At 41.2% G+C, this 20,961-nt stretch overlaps 3 protein-coding genes and 1 pseudogene across 3 annotated transcripts; 3 read left to right on the plus strand and 1 right to left on the minus strand.

The window, feature by feature from the left end:
• Positions 1-576: 576 nt before the first annotated feature.
• Positions 577-5,606, minus strand: LOC139390559 (protein Spindly-like; annotated as a pseudogene).
• Positions 5,607-10,889: 5,283 nt separating this feature from the next.
• On the plus strand, positions 10,890-13,985 carry LOC139391215 (heterogeneous nuclear ribonucleoprotein A0-like). Its single transcript, XM_071138833.1, has 2 exons — positions 10,890-12,061; positions 13,635-13,985. The coding sequence occupies exon 1, from the start codon at positions 10,953-10,955 to the stop codon at positions 11,883-11,885; it is 933 nt and encodes a 310-aa protein (XP_070994934.1). The 5' UTR covers positions 10,890-10,952; the 3' UTR covers positions 11,886-12,061; positions 13,635-13,985.
• Positions 13,986-15,153: 1,168 nt separating this feature from the next.
• Positions 15,154-19,856, plus strand: LOC139391179 (heterogeneous nuclear ribonucleoprotein A0-like). The gene has a single exon (XM_071138757.1). The coding sequence runs from the start codon at positions 15,233-15,235 to the stop codon at positions 16,133-16,135; it is 903 nt and encodes a 300-aa protein (XP_070994858.1). The 5' UTR covers positions 15,154-15,232; the 3' UTR covers positions 16,136-19,856.
• LOC139391180 (heterogeneous nuclear ribonucleoprotein A0-like) lies at positions 17,811-19,856 on the plus strand. The gene has a single exon (XM_071138758.1). The coding sequence runs from the start codon at positions 17,811-17,813 to the stop codon at positions 18,636-18,638; it is 828 nt and encodes a 275-aa protein (XP_070994859.1). The 3' UTR covers positions 18,639-19,856.
• Positions 19,857-20,961: the final 1,105 nt, after the last annotated feature.

The following is a 20,961-nucleotide window of genomic DNA, read 5'->3' on the forward strand; positions in this document are numbered from 1 at the left end:
CTCTTGTGTGTGTCGGTTATAGCGGGTTAACCCTGATCTATACTGGAGGTCCAGGGCTTGCTTGGTTACACGTGGTCAGCGGTTGTGAAGCAGGTGGACATACTGACAAATTCTCTAAAACGATGTTGGAGGCAGCTTATGGTAAAGAAACAGCTCTGGTGGATATTCCTGGAGTCAACATGCCAATTGTACACTCCCTCAAAACTTGAGAAATCTGTGGCATTGTGTTGTGTGACAAAACTTCAGATTTTAGAGTGGCCTTTTATTGTCCCTAGCACAAGGTGCACCTGTGTAATGATCATGCTTTTTAATCAGTTTCTTGACATGCCTCACCTGTAAAGTGGATGGATTATAAGGAGAAATGCTCACTAACAGTGATGTAAACAAATTTGTGCACAATAAGCTTTTTGTGCGCATGGAACATTACGGAGATCTTTTATTTTAACACATGAAACATCGTACCACCACTTTACATGTTGCGTTTATATTTTTGTGCAATATAATTTAATCCTGGCTTAATATATGATGACTATACAACTAAAAAAACTTTCTCAATGGGTCTCCTTGTTGTGTGTTAGTTATCATCTAAGTACTAAGTGATGATAGAGCACTTCCCAAAACTGCCCATAGACTAATTTAACAATAAATTAAAAAAATGATAATTGACTGTGCTTTGATATCAGATAGGGGTTAAAAAGCATCTCACCAAATATTTAATTTGAACACTTAAATGAGATTAAATCAGACTCAAATCCTTATTTTCTGGTAATTGTATTAATATATTTACAAACTGTTAAAATATACACTGAGTGTACAAAACATTAAGAATACCTGCTCTTTCCATGACAGACTGACCAGGTGAAAGCTATGATCCCTAATTGATGTCACTTGTTAAATCCACTTCAACCAGTGTAGATGAAGGGGAGGAGCCAGGTTAAAGAAGGATTTTGAAGCTTTGAGACATGGATTGTGTTTGTGTGCCATTCAGAGAGTGAATGAGCAAGACAAAATGTTTAAGTGCCTTCCTCCTCCATCTCCTTAGTCTTGATTTTACAGTCAGCTAAAAGAGACCTAAAGGCAATTGCAAACCATTCCGTTTGTATAAAGATGGTCAAATGCAAAGCCATACAGATGAGGTTTACAATCCTGTCGTCTTCATTTATAGTAGAAATATGGGGACTCCTCACAGATGCGGACACACTTGCTGTCTCCAGGCAAGGCAGGGTTAGGCTTGGGGCTGTTGGGGGGTGCAGAGGGGTAACGGTGGGCCTCTCCTTTACACAAGGGTGGGCCTCTGCTTCCGTTTCCTCTTTCATGTGCTTGGGGAGCTCCATCTCCAGGACCATGGGCTTCTCTTTCTTCACCTCTGGGAGGTCACTAGGCATGTCTATAAGGAGTTTCTCACACTTGCGCTTCTGAATAAGATATTTATTCCCTACTAAAAACACAACATCATTGAATTAATACCTCTTACCTATTGTCTAAATGTTTGAAATATGTAAGTAATCACTGCACCTGTGTTCAAGTGAATGTCACTATATAGGCAAATTTACCATTGGGCTCATATTTCCACCTAAACTATTCCACTTTGACTTGCAGCTTGATGTTGTCACTCTGGCTCTGTTTGAGGGCCCTCACTACACTGAATAGCTTTCTCTCCAGCTCCAGTGCTCTTTGACTCTCAGAGAGTGACTTAATTCTTTGCATGAACAACTCATCCCCCAGTCGCTCTGCATCCTTCCTACACACACAAACATCACACATCACAACAATCAAACGCTGACGCAGGTATGACAGCTCCAATTTGTATAGTGAACTTTAAATGCAGACTGTTTATGGGTTAAACTGAAGGCCTTCATCCACTCAGCATGTAAATACTAACTCTACAATAAAACCAGAGATAACTCACACAGAGTTCAAAAGTTGGATTTTCAGGTCAGTGTAGTAAGTCCCGTCCCCACTGTCCATTTCCACTGGGGCTGAAGAGGGCTGTGCCTTCAATGTCATCTGCATAGACAAAGTAACCAACAATTGACATAACTACACAATCACTTCATACTGTGAATCTGTTGTCCTATCACATGTTGTAGTGTTATGGATTTGAATCGAAGTGACCCCAAACAAGAGGATATCACCTTTACTTTCTCCGGGCGACGTAGTTTGATCTTGAGAGCTTGTATCTCACTGTTCTTCTCTGAGAGCATGGACTGAAGGCGCTCCAAGTGAGCAGGGCCTGCCCTGGAGCCTTGCAGCTGCATCATTGTGGCTATCTGAACCCGGAGGGAAAAAACAAGAGGAAAAAGCAGATAAATTCCAAATGCACCTCTGGTTCAGTCTCACATTGTCACTAGGAGTGATTGACTGGAAACATAAGGGAAAGTGTTTTGTATTGTACATTCATATGATGAAGATATTGTTCTGAGATCACATGCTGCTTCTGAAGGGGCCGGTACTTTCATACTGATCAACTGTCTCTTAATCGCTGCTCGCTTGTCCTCAAGCTAAAGAGAAATGTTGCACCTACCTCTCCAAATAAAGAATTTCCCTTGCTGTTTGGATCTTGTGCCTGTTGCAACACCTGATCCAGTTGAATCTGGAGATCTTGTTGGCCTCAAGGGCTTTCTAAAGCAGGCAAATAGGAACAAAAGTGTCATTAGCATGAATGACTATGAATCTAGTGTAACGCATGCATAATATATATATATTTTCACCTTTATTTAACCAAGTAAGCTAGTTGAGAACAAGTTCTCATTTACAACTGCGACCTGGCCAAGATAAAGCAAAACAGTGCGACAGAAACAACAACAGAGTTACACATGGAATAAACAAGCGTACAGTCAATAACTAAATAGAAAAAAAAGAAAGCCTATATACAGTGTGTACACATAGCATGAGGTGGTAAGGCAATAAATAGGCCATAGTAGCAAAATATTTACAATTTAGCAGATTAACACTGGAGTAATAGATGAGCAGATGATGATGATCAGATGATGGTGTGTAAGTAGTGATACTGGTGTGCAAAAGAGCAGCAAAGTAAATAAAAACAATATGGGGATGAGGTAGGTAGATTGGGTGGGCAATTTACAGATGGACTATGTACAGCTGCAGCGATCGGTTAGCTGCTCAGATAGCTGATGTTTAAAGTTAGTGAGGGAAATGTAAGTCTCCAGCTTCAGCGATTTTTGCAATTAGTTCCTGTCACTGGCAGCAGAGAACGGGAAGCAAAGGCGGCCAAAGGAGGTGTTGGCTTTGGGGATGACCAGTGAGATATACCTGCTGGAGCGTGTGCTACGGGTGGGTGTTGTTATCGTGACCAGTGAGCTGAGATAAGGCGGAGCTTTACCTAGCATAGTCTTATATATGACCTGGAGCCAGTGGGTATGGCGACGAATATGTAGCGAGGGCCAGCCGACTAGAGCATACAGGCCGTAGTGGTGGGTGGTATAAGGCGCTTTGGTAACAAAACGGATGGCACTGTGATAGACTACATCCAATTTGCTGAGTAGAGTATTGGAAGCTATTTTGTAGATGACATCGCCGAAGTTGAGGATCGGTAGGATAGTCAGTTTTACTAGGGTAGGTTTGGCGGCTTTGTTGCGAAATAGAAAGCCGATTCTAGATTTGATTTTGGATTGGAGATGTTTGATATGAGTCTGGAAGGAGAGTTTACAGTCTAGCCAGACACCTAGGTATTTTTGTAGTTGTCCACGTATTCTAGGTCAGAACTGTTCAGAGTAGTGATGCTAGTCGGGCGGGCGGGTGTGGGCAGTGAATGGTTGAAAAGCATGCATTTGGTTTTGCTAGCTTTTATGAGCAGTTGGAGGCCACAGAAGGAGTGTTGTATGGCATTGAAGCTTGTTTGGAGGTTAGTTAACACAGTGTCCAAAAAAGGGCCAGATGTATACAGAATGGTGTCGTCTGCATAGAGATGGATCAGAGAATCACCCGCAGAAAGAGCGGCATCGTTGATATATACAGAGAAAAGAGTTGTTCCGAGAATTGAACCCTGTGGTACCCCCATAGAGACTGCCAGAGGACCGGACAACAGGCTTTTACACACCGAACTCTGTCTGCGAAGTAGTTGGTGAACCAGGCGAGGCAGTCATTTGAGAAACCAAGGCTATTGAGTCTGCCAATAAGATACGGTGATTGACAGAGTCAAAAGCCTTGGCCAGGTCGATGAAGACGGCTGCACAATACTGTCTTTTATCGATGGCGGTTATGATACCGTTTAGTACCTTGAGCCTTATCCTAAACTGCTAAAAGATTATTATTTTACTCCAAGGCGTTAAAGCAGGAGACAGCTTCTCTCTCTCTCTCCTTTCTCAGTGATTCGCTCCAGTTAACATTGAAGGTTTGTGTTGGTCAGCTCCAGATGCTGGTCTTTGTACTGGGCCTCCTGAAGTGCCTGCTCCAAGGTGGCCTGAGTGGACAAAAAGAAAATGGCTACCTATACTGTACCACATGTAATCATTGTTTACCAAGATTTTAATCAGCTATGGATGAACAAATTATTTGTCTGTTTATCCTGAGTCTTTATGGGTCTTTACAGAGTGTAATATTAAATATTTTGTTCACCTTAGCATCCTCCAGCTCCATCCTCTCCTCCTGCAACTCCATCAACTCTAAGGACATGGTTTCATGAGTCCGCTCTGTGACCAAACGCAGCTCCTCCATCTTGTTCCTCAGGGTCTCTGTCTGGAGCTCCAGTTTATGCTTCAGCTGCTTCTCAATGAGCTGCGCCTCATCCAATTCAGCTTTCATTTTCTCCACCTACGGCCAAACACACTATGTATTGTCAGAGAAAACAAATTGACTCAAAGACAACTTGTGATGTCCTTAGCAGAGATGATTTCAGTGTGCAGAATTCCACAACAATTAACTTTGCATTCATTCTTCCTCGTCTAGATTCAGCATATCCCCCAAATACTGCAAATGGTGTACAGAGATGTACAGGTAACCCAAACCACATCACTGGCAGCCCAACCTTGTTCTTGCACTCATTGAGCTCCATAGCATGGTTCCTCTCCAGCATGGATTCCTGTTTCTCCCACTGCAGCCTCCGCTGGCTGTTGACCAAGTCGTAGTCGGAGCGCAGGCTGTCCAGCACACAGCTTTTCATCCCTCTCCTGCAGAGTATTTCTCTTCCTTCAGGGCCTGAGAACCGACACACAAGAGACTATAGTCATACCTCTAACATCAACCCACTCTATCTGTGTTCTCATCTTAACCCTGCTTAACATTCTTGTAATATCAGTAGTAACAAGATTCCTGTCATGCAATATCAGGATGATTACACCATTCATATTAGTAGTTTTTATGTAAAGCAGTTGTCTTATTTTGTAATGAGTTATACTGCTTCTGTCATAGCCTATTCATCAACTGTCAAGACAGCTGCCTTTAATGATGTCAGTAATTGCCTAGTGTGAATGTTCACCTCCACATGGTTGGTAATCTCTATCCTCTGTTCATCCAACTTGTTCTGCAGATCCAGCTGCCCGTCCAGCAGCTGAAGGCCATATTGGGCTGCTTTCTGCAGCGCACATTCTTCTTCTTTCAACTTGTTTTGTAGTCGCTGGATCAAAATCATCTCCTGAAGTAGACATCGTTCACAATTGAAGAGAAGCAAAAAGATAGAAACTTAACAGGAACACTTATTAAGGAAGGTGTGGGACACCCATTAAGTCCAGCAATGGCTCATATGGTGTTAGGTGGGATAGTTGTTCAATTATGTAACGCATGTGGGCTATTCTGTGATTACAATATCTGATTTAAATGAACAGAACAAACAAGGATGCCAAATAGATATTAGTCTAATGGTGAACTAAAGACAAACCTGGAGCTAAAGACAAACCTGGAGCTAAACCGTGTTGAGAGAACAATGGATAAAGGTTGTAGCTAGTAGTAACTGCTCTATAACTTGGACTCAGTAACTGGGTCCTTTTCCTTTTTAGGCACGAAACTGGATAAAACGATTGTATACATATGCTTTCTAGTGAACAATGCAACATACAACTGATACACATATTTGATCTAATGTTAGTTTTGTTTATCTGACAAGCTAGGCTTCATAGCTAGCTAGTAACACGATATCAAGCGTTTTTTCCCTCCTGATATTCAAGTTCACTAGCTCTGTTAGCTAAACTTGTAATCTCGTCCACCAGCCGGCTGTCTCTCTAGCAATCGAGCCTGGGGACACGGTTAGCTAGCTAGCTTGCAAAGTTGCAAGCTAACTGTTGATTGCACAAAGACAGTTATCATCCGAAAAGTTGTAAGTGATCATATTTGAAGAGGATAACTGTCAAACTGTTTAGCTTGCAGCCTAGCTTGTTAGCATACCTTTCCACATGCAGTCAAAAAGGGCACCGAACCACCACACCTCAAATATTATTAGGTTTTCCACCATTTACGAAACACGATTTGAATTCTGATCCAGCTCCAGCCACAAGCCAAATATCGCGACAGATAATGATGATACGTCTGTTGCTCTGCCTTTTTACAAGGATCAATACTTTATGTCAATAATGCACAACGTGTGTTTGAAAATGTTATGAACATATAATACAGTCCACCATGTTTATTGCTATGATTATATTATCCAATAATCTGATGTTATTCTCTCAGTTGTGTCAATGTGTAATTTTATTGGCTTTAAAAAAAGCATGTTTTACTTAATATGAACACTATTACAATACTTACATTGTCTTTCTAACATATTGTATTATATTCTAGGCATTTGGATAAAGTCATTGAGCCAAACAGACATGGTAAACAATGTAGGCTATGCCTATTGATTTGGTGCTCGAGGTGGTTTGAGCACCAGACACTTTCACATGCATCTCTGGGTGTGACATAACCTTTGTGAAACATGTCCAGGGATACATCCCCTGTTGTGGTGGAAATTCAACGGAATATGCAGTCTTTCACCTCATACTGAAACCATGTCCAATCTTCCAAACTATTGCAATCCACTAGAGTTCAGACTATAGTGACTGCAGGACCAAACACTAAAACACTAAAATTAAATCAAAGTAGCACACAAACCTCATATACGAACAAAACCTATGTTAACCCTGTGCCACTTTGTCAACTGGTTTGAGCTACATGTAATTACTACAAAATAATTGAATCATCTCATCATGAAGGCTTACTATTATACTTATTTAGTAGGTTTAGCAGATCGGATATACTTTTATCTCATTTGTACTGCCTCTTAGTGTTGCAGAGTTGCCAAATGTGTTCCACTAGAGGGAAGTATTACTATTCTTTGATATTCTGCTTGATTTTTACATTCTAACCATAAACTGAAAGAAATAGTTATTTCTTACCATCTAGCCTGGATCTAATTCATGTAGTCTTAAAATAATTGCTTGACAAGGAGATATTGCTGAATAAGCTGAATATCGGCAGGTAGCCTGGTGGTTAGAGCATTGGGCCGATAACCGAAAAGGTGCTGGATTCAATCCCTGAGCTGACAAGGTAAAAATATGTCATCCTACTCCTGAACAGGGCAGTTAACCCACTGTTCCCCGGTAGGCCGTCAATGTAAATAAGAATTTGTTCTTAACTGTTAAATAAGTTAAATAAAGTTTCAATAAAAATAAAATATACAGTGCCTTGCGAAAGTATTCGGCCCCCTTGAACTTTGCGACCTTTTGCCACATTTCAGGCTTCAAACATAAAGATAGAAAACTGTATTTTTTTGTGAAGAATCAACAACAAGTGGGACACAATCATGAAGTGGAATGACATTTATTGGATATTTCAAACTTTTTTAACAAATCAAAAATGGAAAAATTGGGCGTGCAAAATTATTCAGCCCCCTTAAGTTAATACTTTGTAGCGCCACCTTTTGCTGCGATTACAGCTGTGAGTCGCTTGGGGTATGTCTCTATCAGTTTTGCACATCGAGAGACTGACATTTTTCCCCATTCCTCCTTGCAAAACAGCTCGAGCTCAGTGAGGTTGGATGGAGAGCATTTGTGAACAGCAGTTTTCAGTTCTTTCCACAGATTCTCGATTGGATTCAGGTCTGGACTTTGACTTGGCCATTCTAACACCTGGATATGTTTATTTTTTAACCATTCCATTGTAGATTTTGCTTTATGTTTTGGATCATTGTCTTGTTGGAAGACAAATCTCCGTCCCAGTCTCAGGTCTTTTGCAGACTCCATCAGGTTTTCTTCCAGAATGGTCCTGTATTTGGCTCCATCCATCTTCCCATCAATTTTAACCATCTTCCCAGTCTCTGCTGAAGAAAAGCAGGCCCAAACCATGATGCTGCCACCACCATGTTTGACAGTGGGGATGGTGTGTTCAGCTGTGTTGCTTTTACGCCAAACATAACGTTTTGCATTGTTGCCAAAAAGTTCAATTTTGGTTTCATTTGACCAGAGGACCTTCTTCCACATGTTTGGTGTGTCTCCCAGGTGGCTTGTGGCAAACTTTAAACGACACTTTTTATGGATATCTTTAAGAAATGGCTTTCTTCTTGCCACTCTTCCATAAAGGCCAGATTTGTGCAATATACGACTTATTGTTGTCCTATGGACAGAGTCTCCCACCTCAGCTGTAGATCTCTGCAGTTCATCCAGAGTGATCATGGGCCTCTTGGCTGCATCTCTGATCAGTCTTCTCCTTGTATGAGCTGAAAGTTTAGAGGGACGGCCAGGTCTTGGTAGATTTGCAGTGGTCTGATACTCCTTCCATTTCAATATTATCGCTTGCACAGTGCTCCTTGGGATGTTTAAAGCTTGGGAAATATTTTTGTATCCAAATCCGGCTTTAAACTTCTTCACAACAGTATCTCGGACCTGCCTGGTATGTTTCTTGTTCTTCATGATGCTCTCTGCGCTTTTGACGGACCTCTGAGACTATCACAGTGCAGGTGCATTTATACGGAGACTTGATTACACACAGGTGGATTGTATTTATCATCATTAGTCATTTAGGTCAACATTGGATCATTCAGAGATCCTCACTGAACTTCTGGAGAGAGTTTGCTGCACTGAAAGTAAAGGGGCTGAATAATTTTGCACGCCCAATTTTTCAGTTTTTGATTTGTTAAAAAAGTTTGAAATATCCAATAAATGTCGTTCCACTTCATGATTGTGTCCCACTTGTTGTTGATTCTTCACAAAAAAATACAGTTTTATATCTTTATGTTTGAAGCCTGAAATGTGGCAAAAGGTCGCAAAGTTCAAGGGGGCCGAATACTTTCGCAAGGCACTGTATATATACATATAATATAAATATATAAATATTTAACACCACATAGTTCCAGATTGTGCACTGTGTATAATATATAGAGCACTGAACAGTCTCTAACCCGTCAGCTCATAAAACAGGAATATTCAAAGAGACAGAGTACTTAAATCAACCTGAGGAAGATGATGCACATGATGAAGGCTGCTCATCAGTGAAAATAATAGTTTGAACACTGGTGGTACCAAAAGCCTCGATTTCGCATCTCCAGGGAATAGGGGCCTCCCCATTCAAACACAAATGAGCAGCAGCATACCATGCCATTGTCTGAGGAGCTGACCACAGACGCTACCTCTGTTGTTGTGCAAAATACATCCAATCAGTCTAACCATTTACATCAGGAACAGCATAATTTCAATTTTAGATTATGTAAAGGTTTATGCTATTAAATTATGACTTTTGTTTTATGCACTAGCTCCATAGTGCACCTTGAAAATAAATAGTTTGTTGCCTTTTACTATTTTTCTTCATTTTTCCCAAATGCAGTTTAGATTATGTCAAAGTTAAAGGCTAATGTTTTTCACTAACTTCATAGGAAAATGATTTAGCTTAAATGTCTGTTATTGTTTTTTTCTCTCTCAAATGTTAATGCTTCAGACATCAAGGCACTCTAAACAGTCTTTAACCATACAATAGCTGGTTGGAAGCTGGCTTGGGGTATCATTTTACACTGCAATTTATATAAGCAATTTGAAGGGATACAAAGAAAACAAAAGTAATTTTTATTTGTCACATGGGCCGAATTCAACAGGTGTAGACATTACGTGAAATGCTAATTATTGTTATAACAAAATAACAATAACGAGGCTATATACAGGGGGTACCAGTGCGGGGGTACAGGTTAGTCAGGTAATTTGTACATGTAGGTAGGGTTATACAAGGAGGGGAATTTGCGTAAAGTATGTGAATGGGCGGACGAAATTCACTGCTTTGTGTGATGTATTGTTGTCTCGATCTTCTTGACCTTTGTGCTGTTGACTGTGCCCAATAATGTTTGTACCATGTTGTGTTGCTACCATGTTGTTGTTGTTACGTTGCTACCATGCTGTGTTGTCATGTGTTGCTGCCTTGCTATGTTGTTGTCTTTAGGTCTCTCTTTATGTAGTGTTGTCTCTCTTGTTGTGATGTGTGTTTTGTCCTATATTAATATTGTATTTATTTTAATTTTAATCCCAGGCCCCTGTCCCGCAGGAGGCCTTTTGCCGTCATTGTAAATAATAATTTGTTATTTAACTGACTTGCCCAGTTAAATAAAGGTTAAATAAAATGTAAAAAAGAAAGTCAAGTTCTACAGATTTAAATAAGATACTAATTATACAATTAAAATAAACTATTTCCAAAATTACTTTCCAACCCTCAAAAGAACAAAAGATTATCAGTTTATTCACAACAATCAACGGGTGACTAGGGGCTGCGTAAATTCGCTAATCCTCCCTGTATATGAATTACATTGAAAGGAGTACTTCGGAAGTTGTGGTGATCGACAGATCCGATCATCTGCGCAGCGTTTTGCTTCAACCTTACCCTCCTGAACAACTCCAATGTCAGGGGCGTAACGATGATGTTGCTGTAGTCTGACGTCACTATAACTTTGTTATAAATACGGCCTGGACGCCATTTCCCCACCTCCAAGCTTTGCTGATACAGGTTTTCTGTCGAGCCAGCTACGCAGTATTTTCTGTCAAGAAATGGACGCCGCAAATCAACTTTGCAAACTTTTTGTCGGTGGATTGAACGTAGATACCGACGATGACGGGCTCCGCAAGCATTTTGAGCAGTATGGTCAACTGACCGACTGCGTTGTGGTTGTGAATAAGCAGCTACAGAGGTCCCGCTGTTTCGGCTTTGTTACCTACTCGAGCGGGGAGGAGGCCGATGCAGCAATGGCGGCTAGGCCACATGTCGTTGATGGCACCAACGTGGAGTTGAAAAGAGCGGTCGCTCGTGAAGATGCTGGTAAACCCGAGGCACTCGCCAAGGTCAAGAAAATATTCATCGGTGGATTGAAAGACGACATCGAAGATGAACATCTGAATGATTATTTTTCCCAGTTCGGCGAGATCGAGAAGGCCGAAGTAATCGCGGAGAAGGAAACCGGAAAGAAAAGGGGTTTCGGCTTTGTTCACTTCACAGATAACGACTCGGCCGACAAGGCAGTGGTTGTGAAGTTCCACACCATCAATGGGCACAAGGTGGAAGTGAAGAAAGCCCTCACCAAGCAGGAGATGCAAGCTGGTGGTGGCGGCAGGGGTGGAAGAGGGGGGAGAGGCATGAGAGGAGGACAAAATGGCTTCGGTGGCGGCAGAGGTGGTTACGACAGCTACGGGGGCGGTTTCGGTGGGGGCTACGGAGGCAATAGCGGCGGGTATGGCGGCGGCTACGGAAGTGGAGGCTATGGCGGTGGTTATGGAGGCGCAAGCTACGGAGGTGGCTACGGCGACCAGATGGGAGGTTATGGTGGCGGCAATGGCTACAGTGACTTTGGCAGTGGGTACAGCCAGCAGTCCTCCGGGTATGGGCCCATGAAAGGCGGCAGCAACTATGCCGGTAGGAGCCCCGCTCCATACGCCCCCAGAGGCGGTGCGGGTGGCTACAACAGAGGGGCTTATGGCGGCTACTAAACCTGTGGCTACGACAGACTATTTGCAAAGAAATGTCTTTTACACCCTCAACCGTCGGATCGGACGACCTCAAACCGAACTAAAAAAAATTCAGTCATCGGGCATCTGCCATAAAGTACTGGCAAAATGCCGACACTGTGAAACCTAATCATTAAGAAGACCTCAAAACCAAACAGGTAGGAAGATGACTTCCGACCCAGAACCCGATTAGCACGACCAGCTGTTGCTGTAAGAAAAGTTCGATTGCAAAACCCATTTATCATTTGTTCCAAGTTGAGGGCGTGTAGCTGTCGTTAGTTGGCTTGCTTTTTTTTTTTTTTTTTAGTTTTGCGTACATTCGTTTTTGAGTTTAGTCAAGGATTGTTTTGTTTGATACTATATTTTCTCTTATCTACATTTTTAAGCAATTAGTTCCGAATTTCCCTGGGATCTAATCTTTTTTCAATGTTTGGGGAATGGGACGCATGTGCTATGGAGTTGTATTTATTAGCTATGACTCTGATGTAAATTTGTATTCTATCCACTACTAGCCTATAGGTTTTAGGTGACGCTTAGGTGGTGGGGCGGATCCAGTTTAAACGTTTCATTCTTGACAATGTTTTGTAAATCAACGAAGTACGTCACAGTAATTTCCCAACACACATACATAGCGTCCGCTATCAGCTTAATGTTCCTTTCATTTACTTCAGCAATATCTCATGTATATTGTATAATCTGTCTGAAGATCAAACTACAATTGTTAAGCATTGGTATGCATATGTATGTTCATTTTAAATAAAAAGTTAAACAAACTTAGTTATTTTACTCATTTTACCAGGATGTCTTAAATGGATAGTTCGGGTTTTTGACAGCTTGATCTACTTCCCCAAAGTCAAATCAAGGTATACCATTTGTAATCATCAGCGTCCAGTATGAAGGCAGTTGGTACTTTCGAGCGCCAATACTTCCTTCAAGCTGCACGCAGGTGCATATAAATGGTATCTACACGTTCATATCACTGGAGAAGTAGTGGGCCTCGTAAAAATCCCGAACTATCCCTCTAAGTCTACTTCTGATTGGTTATATTATGTGATTTAATTTTATATATATTTAATACTAGCTTCATGGCGTTTCTTCCATTGCTCTTCCCAGCTAAGGGGGTGAAGAATGGATTGCAGTTAAGTTTGCCCATGACCAATGCATGGAGGCTTTGTTGGTTGGCAATAACATAAATTGTTCCATAAAGTTAACTGGCTTTTAACTTGTGGACCTGAGGGCTCTCATATTTATCTTTGATTCCTACATTTAGGTGTTCATACTGTTATCCAAGTACGTCAACATAGCAGTAGCAGTTTGACTTTATACAGGGACCCTGTTCTATACCTGGGGTCGATTGTCATAGGACTCTGAAATATCTCTTTAGGATCACATCAGCAAACTAGGTATGTAAATCAAACTGTCTTCACTATGTGTTGGTCAAGTATTAAAGATATGGATTTGAAATGGTACTCAACTGTACTGATTAGGATTAATTTATTGATAGTTTTTTGCATTTATCAGTAGTTGGTCTTTGGCCTTATGCATCTTTTAAGAGGGGATTTTACTGCACTTACTTGGTCCTAAATAATCTAAAATAATGGTCTGAGGAGACTAAGTGCACTTCCTACATTAATGCAAATATATGGAATGGCACATGGTGTTACCTCCTGACTTGGCTTGATGTATTTATCTGCACTGTCTCATTCTTTACCCTTTTCCTCTCTCCTCCAGGTAGCCATGGTGACCTGACTGCCAGGACACCAATCTGGCAAAGCCTTGGTTTCCTTCAGGATTGGGGGATTGCAGTTAAGGCTGTCCCACCTCCATGGGTGATTTGGAACCCCTGGACATTCTGCATTAAAATATTTGTTTTTACCAGGTTTCAATGATTGCCAGTGGGTTTATTCTAGTCAATCTAGGAGGGTGATGTAATTGACTACTTATTCTGTTCTTACCCATTGTAGGAAAGTGGCTCATAAATGTTAGATCATTGCATACTATGGATAAATGGACACCAATGATGGCTTTGGTGTGCTATGCTTTCAATTTGCTGCAATTTAAATAAAACTATTTTTTTAAAGATTTACATTGTTTTATTGGGACATGTGTTATGGGTTTTAAGGGCAATATTATTGTATGGTAGTTTTTGCCTTTGGATTGCACTATTCCAATGTTCAAGTTACATTTACTGAACTTTGGACATGTAGCCCAATTCTATTAGTCCACTAATTTGCTATTTTGAGCAGTCATTAGATCTTAGTTTAATAGTGCCAGGTACAGTGAATCTCAACCTCGGAGCTCCAAAGATGCGGTTCAAAGTGAATGCTCTGAATTGGGCTGCCTGTCTCATGCAGTTATTGATGCACAATTACTTGTACTGTAACTGTTAATTCAAATTAAATTTAGGCAGATGTTTTCAGATCCTAAAATGGGCCTATATTGCATGGCATATGTAGTGTTATACCTCAATCCTAAATGAATAGGAAAGATGGACACTAGTATTTTCTTAGAAAAATACATTTATGCGTGCAAATTCAACCGCATTGTGGCATGCTGAGTACTGCCAGGATTATCTGCACTCACTAATCCCCTGTGGCTCAGTTGGTAGAGCATGGTGCTTCCAACAGCCAGGGTTTTTGGTTCAATTCCTACAGTGGACCAGTATGAAAAATATATACTCTATATATACTCTTCTGAAGGTAAGATGTTTTTGTCCTCAAATGTCAAAATGTACAAAACATGTACAAAACATTACAGCTCTCGTGTTATAGTTTATGCTATTCTTACTGTAAGACCTCCTGGATAAGAGTGTCTGCTGAATGAATGTATTCAAGTTGCCTTTTTTTTTACACTTGAATGTTCAATGCCAGTCTTTTTTAATGGTTAGGGGGAGCAAAGGAGTAACAGATGTAGTTCAGAATGAAAGGTCGTCCACAAATGAGCATCAACCAAAAATCTTTGGCATCAATACTGCTTTGAATGCGCACAGCAGTGTCATGTGCTAGAACAGAACTGACATGAATGTCAGGCCAGAGACCAGAGTACTGATGTGAATAAAGACCTGGATTAGTGAAAGCTAAATAGATAATGGATATTCAGATCATTACATATGAAGAGATTGTATGAAACGAGAAGGATGAATTTACAAATGTTGAGAACGGCAATTTGAATAAAATTAGGGTGGGATTTGAATGGAACAACCAATCAGAACTGTTGACGTATTTCCAAACCTACGCCAGACGTCATTGCGTCGCCGGTAGCTTCTTTTAAAGCGATGCGATTTTGTCAGGTTACATTTTATTTGCTGTAAAACAACTCTGCTAGTAATCATGACGAACCAACTTTGCAAACTATTTGTCGGTGGCTTGAACGTCGAGACTACAGACGATGGCCTTCGTCAACATTTCGAGCAGTACGGCCAGTTAACCGACTGCGTAGTGGTCCAGAACCAGCAGCTACAAAGGTCCCGCTGTTTCGGCTTTGTAACCTACTCAAGTGCGGAGGAGGCCGACGCAGCCATGGCCGCCAGGCCACATGTCGTCGATGGTACCAACGTGGAGTTAAAAAGGGCCGTTGCACGGGAAGATGCTGGTAGGCCAGAGGCACTCGCCAAAGTAAAGAAAATATTTATTGGTGGGCTGAAAGACGACATTGAAGACGAACATCTGAATGATTATTTCTCTCAATTCGGCGCAATTGAGAAGGCCGAAGTCATCAGCGACAAAGAGACTTTCAAAAAAAGGGGATTCGGCTTTGTCTACTTCGAAGATAATGACTCTGCCGACAAAGCGGTAGTGCTGAAGTTCCACACCATCAATGGACACAAAGTGGAGGTGAAGAAGGCCCTCACCAAACAAGAGATGCAATCAGCCGGTGGTCGTGGTGGCCGGGGTGGGAGAGGAATGAGGGGGTCTCAAAATGGCTACGACGGCGGAAGAGGTGGCGGCTACGGCAGCTATGGCGGTGGCTATGGAGGAAACGATGGCGGCTACGGTGGAGGATACGGCAACGGAGGTGGTTACGGTAACCAAGGGGGATACGGAGGAGGTTATGGCGATCAAATGGGGGGCAGTTATGGTGGGAACGGTTACAATGACTTTGGCGGAGATTATGGTCAGCAGTCTTCCGGTTATGGTGCAATGAAGGGGGGTAGCTATTCAGGCAGGAGCGCTGCACCGTACTCCCGTGGAGGTGCCGGTGGCTATGGCAGGGGTGGATATGGTGGTTATTAGATGCCGTTGACCTCTCAACCCCAATTTGAAATGTTCATAATTTCTGATTCAATGAACTGAATTTACACACGGGCCAGAGTGCCCTATTTCTTTGTTGCTCCAATTTAAAAGGACTCGCGCCCCTCACCCACCCTGATTTAACCCCTATCCTACTCCCTCCATCTGGACTACACCATTGTCCCTAGGCGGCGTTACTAAAGACATTATGGACTTTGTTACCAGTTCAACTTTATGACTTGTCGATGTAGTTTCGTGGTTCTTTAAACATTTATTTTTATTTTTATTAAATTGTAGTTAACGTCCCTGCTTCAAGACTTTCCTATGATACTGTATGTCAGGGGTGTCAAACTCGTTCCATGGAGGGTCTAGTGTTTCCAGCCTTTCCCCCCCTTTTCAATTAGCCCTAGGCTTCAGTGTGGGGAGTTCCTTACTAATTATTGACCTTAATTCATAAAGTACAAGGGAGGAGCTAAGACTCTTGGCCTTCTGTGGAATGAGTTTGACACCTGTGCTCTGTCCTTAGTACCGGCAAGGTTAATAACAAGTCAAATTGCTTTGCAACATGAAACTCAGGGGTATTAATGGAGTTTAAAGCAATCTTCATGAATGCTTGAGTGGTTTAAGATCATAAAATTTTGTGACAGTGTTTTGAGGAATTGAAAGAACTATGGTTATTGTTTTTAATGGTTACCTCCTAATGCTTTTCTCCGTCCAATATGTGCTGTTCAATACCTTGTAAATCAATGCAGTTGTGGAATGTTACTAAAATCCTGAATTAGTTGACTCTTGAGTCTCACTCCTTTGCCTGTAATAAAGTTTTTAATGTTGTCAATTTAACCATATGGCATTTTGTTTCAAAAGGATTATTCAGGATCGGTTATATCATGAGGCGGTTGCGCACCCTACAGAATGAAACACCATCACTGGTTACTTTAATGTTCAGGAATAGACTAATCTGGCACGTGTGAAACTGGCCTACATTCATGCATAAAAAAATAAAATTGTTTCAGACCTTACAGAATTTCCTGTTGCGCTGTCTACAACCAGTCCTCCTTGAGGGAGGAGTGACAAACCTGATTGGAGGCAAGACCATTACACTACCAAAGGCTGTCTTTTCTAATACTAGGTCTATCCTAATCAATGGGATTTTTGGTTGTCTGACATCTAATTTGATTGGATAGCAGTGAGGATTATTTTTCTCCAGTACATTGGCTATACAATAAGGCATGAAGGGGTCTGGTATATGGCCAATATACCATGGCTAAGGGCTGTATCCAGGTACTCTGCGTTGTCTGACTATACCATGGCTGTCGGGGCTTGACCCACTCAGTTTATAAAACCTATCAACACCTTTTTGTTTAGCTACATACCTTGCCAAATGTAAACCAGTCCATACGATTGTATTCTAGTTTTTGTCCTGTCCAAATTTTATTCCTATGTGCCCGATCATTAGGTCCTTATGATTATGGAAAGCTGCAAAATGGGTAACTTTTTGCTAGAATGTAGTTCTATTGGAGTTAATCAATTTACAATAGCTCGCCCCTAGGAGGCTCGTAGACGTGTAAGCATTACGTCGACGCCAACCATTTGTCTACATCCGCCATTTTAGACACCAAAAGAAGCACTGTCAAAAGTCTATGCGTTGACATAACCATATAAATTGCATCAAAGCGAGATGGAAAATCAACTCTGCAAGCTCTTTATTGGCGGACTAAATGTTCACACCACTGACGGTGGTCTTCGTAAACACTTTGAACAGTATGGCCAGCTGACCGACTGCGTAGTTGTTCAGAACCAGCAACTACAGCGGTCTCGCTGTTTTGGTTTTGTAACCTATGCTACTGCTGATGAGGCAGACGCTGCAATGTCCGCCCGGCCTCATGCCCTGGACGGAAACAATGTTGAACTGAAAAGAGCAGTGGCACGTGAAGATGCGGGAAAACCTGAGGCTCTGGCTAAGGTTAAGAAAATATTTATCGGGGGTCTGAAAGAAGACATAGAGGATGGACATCTGAACGAGTACTTCTCTCAGTTCGGTACTATCGAGAAGGCCGAGGTTATTAGCGATAATCAAACTGGTAAGAAGAGGGGGTTTGGTTTTGTTTATTTCGAAGATTATGATTCTGCCGACAAAGCGGTGGTACTGAAGTTCCACCATATAAATGGCCATAAAGTAGAGGTGAAAAAAGCCCTCACCAAGCAAGAAATGCAGGCTGCTGGCACCCGTGGCGGGAGGGGAGGAAGGTTTCAAAATGGATACGGTGGTGGCTATGGAGGAGGTTATGGAGGCAGTGACGGTGGATACGGCGTGGGGTACAGTGGAGGCTATGGTGACCAAATGGGTGGCTACGGTGGGAACGGCTACAGTGATTTTGGAGGTGGCTATAGCGACCAGTCATCTAATTATGGCCCCATGAAAGGTAATTACTCGGGCAGAAGCAGCGCACCTTACACCCGAGGTGGTGGTGGTTACGGCAGGGGGGGGTACGATGGCGCTTACTAGAGCCCCAGTTAATCTTACTCAAAGCAGCCTCGTTCCCTTAGCAAAAATGATTACACCCTCATAACATAGTTCCCACCAAGCGTTCTATAATGGTACGAGAGTGACTGAACACAGCCCGAGTGGTTCAGACAGGAAAGTTACTACAGTATTCTCTATTCAAGGCTGACCCAAATAGGCAACGTTAGGGCCATCTAGCAACTAACTACAGATTATTTGTGGGGCAGATGTCTCCACCTTCATAGCAACTGCAGATGTCTCCACCTTCATAGCAACAACATTTCTCTAGGAGACAGCTATCTTCACCTCCATAGCAACTACAGATCTCTCTCTAGAAGGCAGATGTCTTCACCCCATAGCAACTACTGAGCTCTAGGAGGCAGATGTCATCACTCCAAAGTTCTCAAATAACTTAGCTCTAAATGGCCATTGTCCATCCACCACAAGTAATAGGACTACTCCTTTGGATTCTTTTATTTTGAGCAGTGGACCACTGTTTATATTTTGCCAAGATGCTGTAAAAATTAAGTTAATACGTCTCTGCTTGTTATCGTAGATCTGTTATATTTACTTTAATGTGTTGTAACTAAATTACATTTTGTTTTAAAATATTTGTATTTAAGTTGGAGTGTTATTAATTTGGGACCCCTTGTTTGACTTAGCCATGTAGTCAATTGCAGTGAACTTGATGACGTCCTTTTCTGCATCTAAGTAGTTTAAAGGTAACTTAAGTTATTTTGCCCATACATTTCTTACTTGCCCCTGCACTATACCAAAGTATATGACATATCTGCCGAATACCATTTGGTTTCAAAGGGGAATCTCCACACAGTATTTATTTTGGACTATAAGGACTAGGTCACACTTTAAGTATTCAAGGTTCACTGCTGTTACTGAAATATAGGCTATTTGTTGTAGTGTTTGATTTGTGATTCCCATTTAGTTTGAATATTAAATCATTGTAACACTACTATGATCATTATGTTATAGTTGTTAACCATTACATATTCTCACTTCTCAACTACTTCAAATTCTGTAAACAGATGTTACCTAAGCTTTCCAGTTTTTCTATTTTACTGTAGAACCACAAATATTTCAGTAACAAAGATATATCTTTATGCTTCTGTGTTGTTTATTTTTGGTGAACAGAGTTAAACTTATTATTGTTTTTCAGTAAACTGTGTGTAATATATCCATCTAATAAACCCTTCTATATAGAAATGAATTAGACCTTAAGTACTTTGAATTAAATCAGGTAAAACTTAGGGTATGAAACAACAGTAAGTAACCTGCTGTGGTACAGAAAACATTATCAGGGTTTGTTCTTTAAGCACCTTAAAATTAATTCCTAGATTTTGATGAATGTATTCTTCATACTAATTGGATTTGCTAGCCACTCATGTTTGATATTCAAGTAGCTCTTAGGTCCCAAAAAATATATTCAATCAAGCAGATTTGGTAGAGTAATGAATAGACTATATATCTGTCTTTGAACATATATGTATTACATCCAGAATGTCTTTATTCCTCCATGAAATTAATGCTAGAGCTCTGTTCCAAAGCTCTACGGGCCCGATTCCGATTTAGGAAATGACGCCTTTCTTACACACAACTTTCCTACGCACTTCTCAGTAGCTGATATTCAGACATACCTTATGTAGGTGTGCAACAGGCTTTGCAGGTGTGGTTCCTAATACATTTAATTCAAGCACATTATAATAGGGAGAATAGTGTACAATAGTAAGTTATACCCTTATCGATTGCCTGCACTAACTATTGAACTGTGATACAGCCAAGTGTTCCGCCATTTGTTGGGTTGAAACAGTTATGGCTTGGTTTGCGCTCTGCTCCATAACGATTTAATTAGCCTACATGCTATATATACAGTTGAAGTTGGAAGTTTACATACACCTTAGCCAAATACATTTAAAACTCAGTTTTTCACAATTCCGGACATTTAATCATAGTAAAAATAAATTCCTGTCTTAGGTCAGTTAGGATCACCACTTTATTTTAAGAATGTGAAATGTCAGAATAATAGTAGAGTGATTTATTTCAGCTTTTATTTCTTTCATCACATTCCCAGTGGGTCAAAAGTTTACATACACTCAATTAGTACTTGGTAGCATTGCCTTTAAATTGTTTCATGTTTTGGGTAGCCTTCCACAAGCTTCCCACAATAAGTTGGGTGAATTCCGGCCCATTTCTCCTGATAGAGCTGGTGTAACTGAGTCGGGTTTGTAAGGCCTCCTTGCTCGCATACTCTTTTTCAGTTCTGCCCACACATTTTCTATAGGATTGAGGTCAGAGCTTTTGATGGCCACTC

The sequence above is a fragment of the Oncorhynchus clarkii genome, chromosome 31, assembly GCF_045791955.1.
Source record: "Oncorhynchus clarkii lewisi isolate Uvic-CL-2024 chromosome 31, UVic_Ocla_1.0, whole genome shotgun sequence".
Taxonomy (NCBI): Eukaryota; Metazoa; Chordata; class Actinopteri; order Salmoniformes; family Salmonidae; genus Oncorhynchus; species Oncorhynchus clarkii.

What these genes read in the sequence shown, in the direction of transcription:
- LOC139391215 (XM_071138833.1), top strand. Translation starts at nt 10,953, where the DNA reads ATGGACGCCGCAAATCAACTTTGCAAACTTTTTGTCGGTGGATTGAAC.
- LOC139391179 (XM_071138757.1), top strand. Translation starts at nt 15,233, where the DNA reads ATGACGAACCAACTTTGCAAACTATTTGTCGGTGGCTTGAACGTCGAG.
- LOC139391180 (XM_071138758.1), top strand. Translation starts at nt 17,811, where the DNA reads ATGGAAAATCAACTCTGCAAGCTCTTTATTGGCGGACTAAATGTTCAC.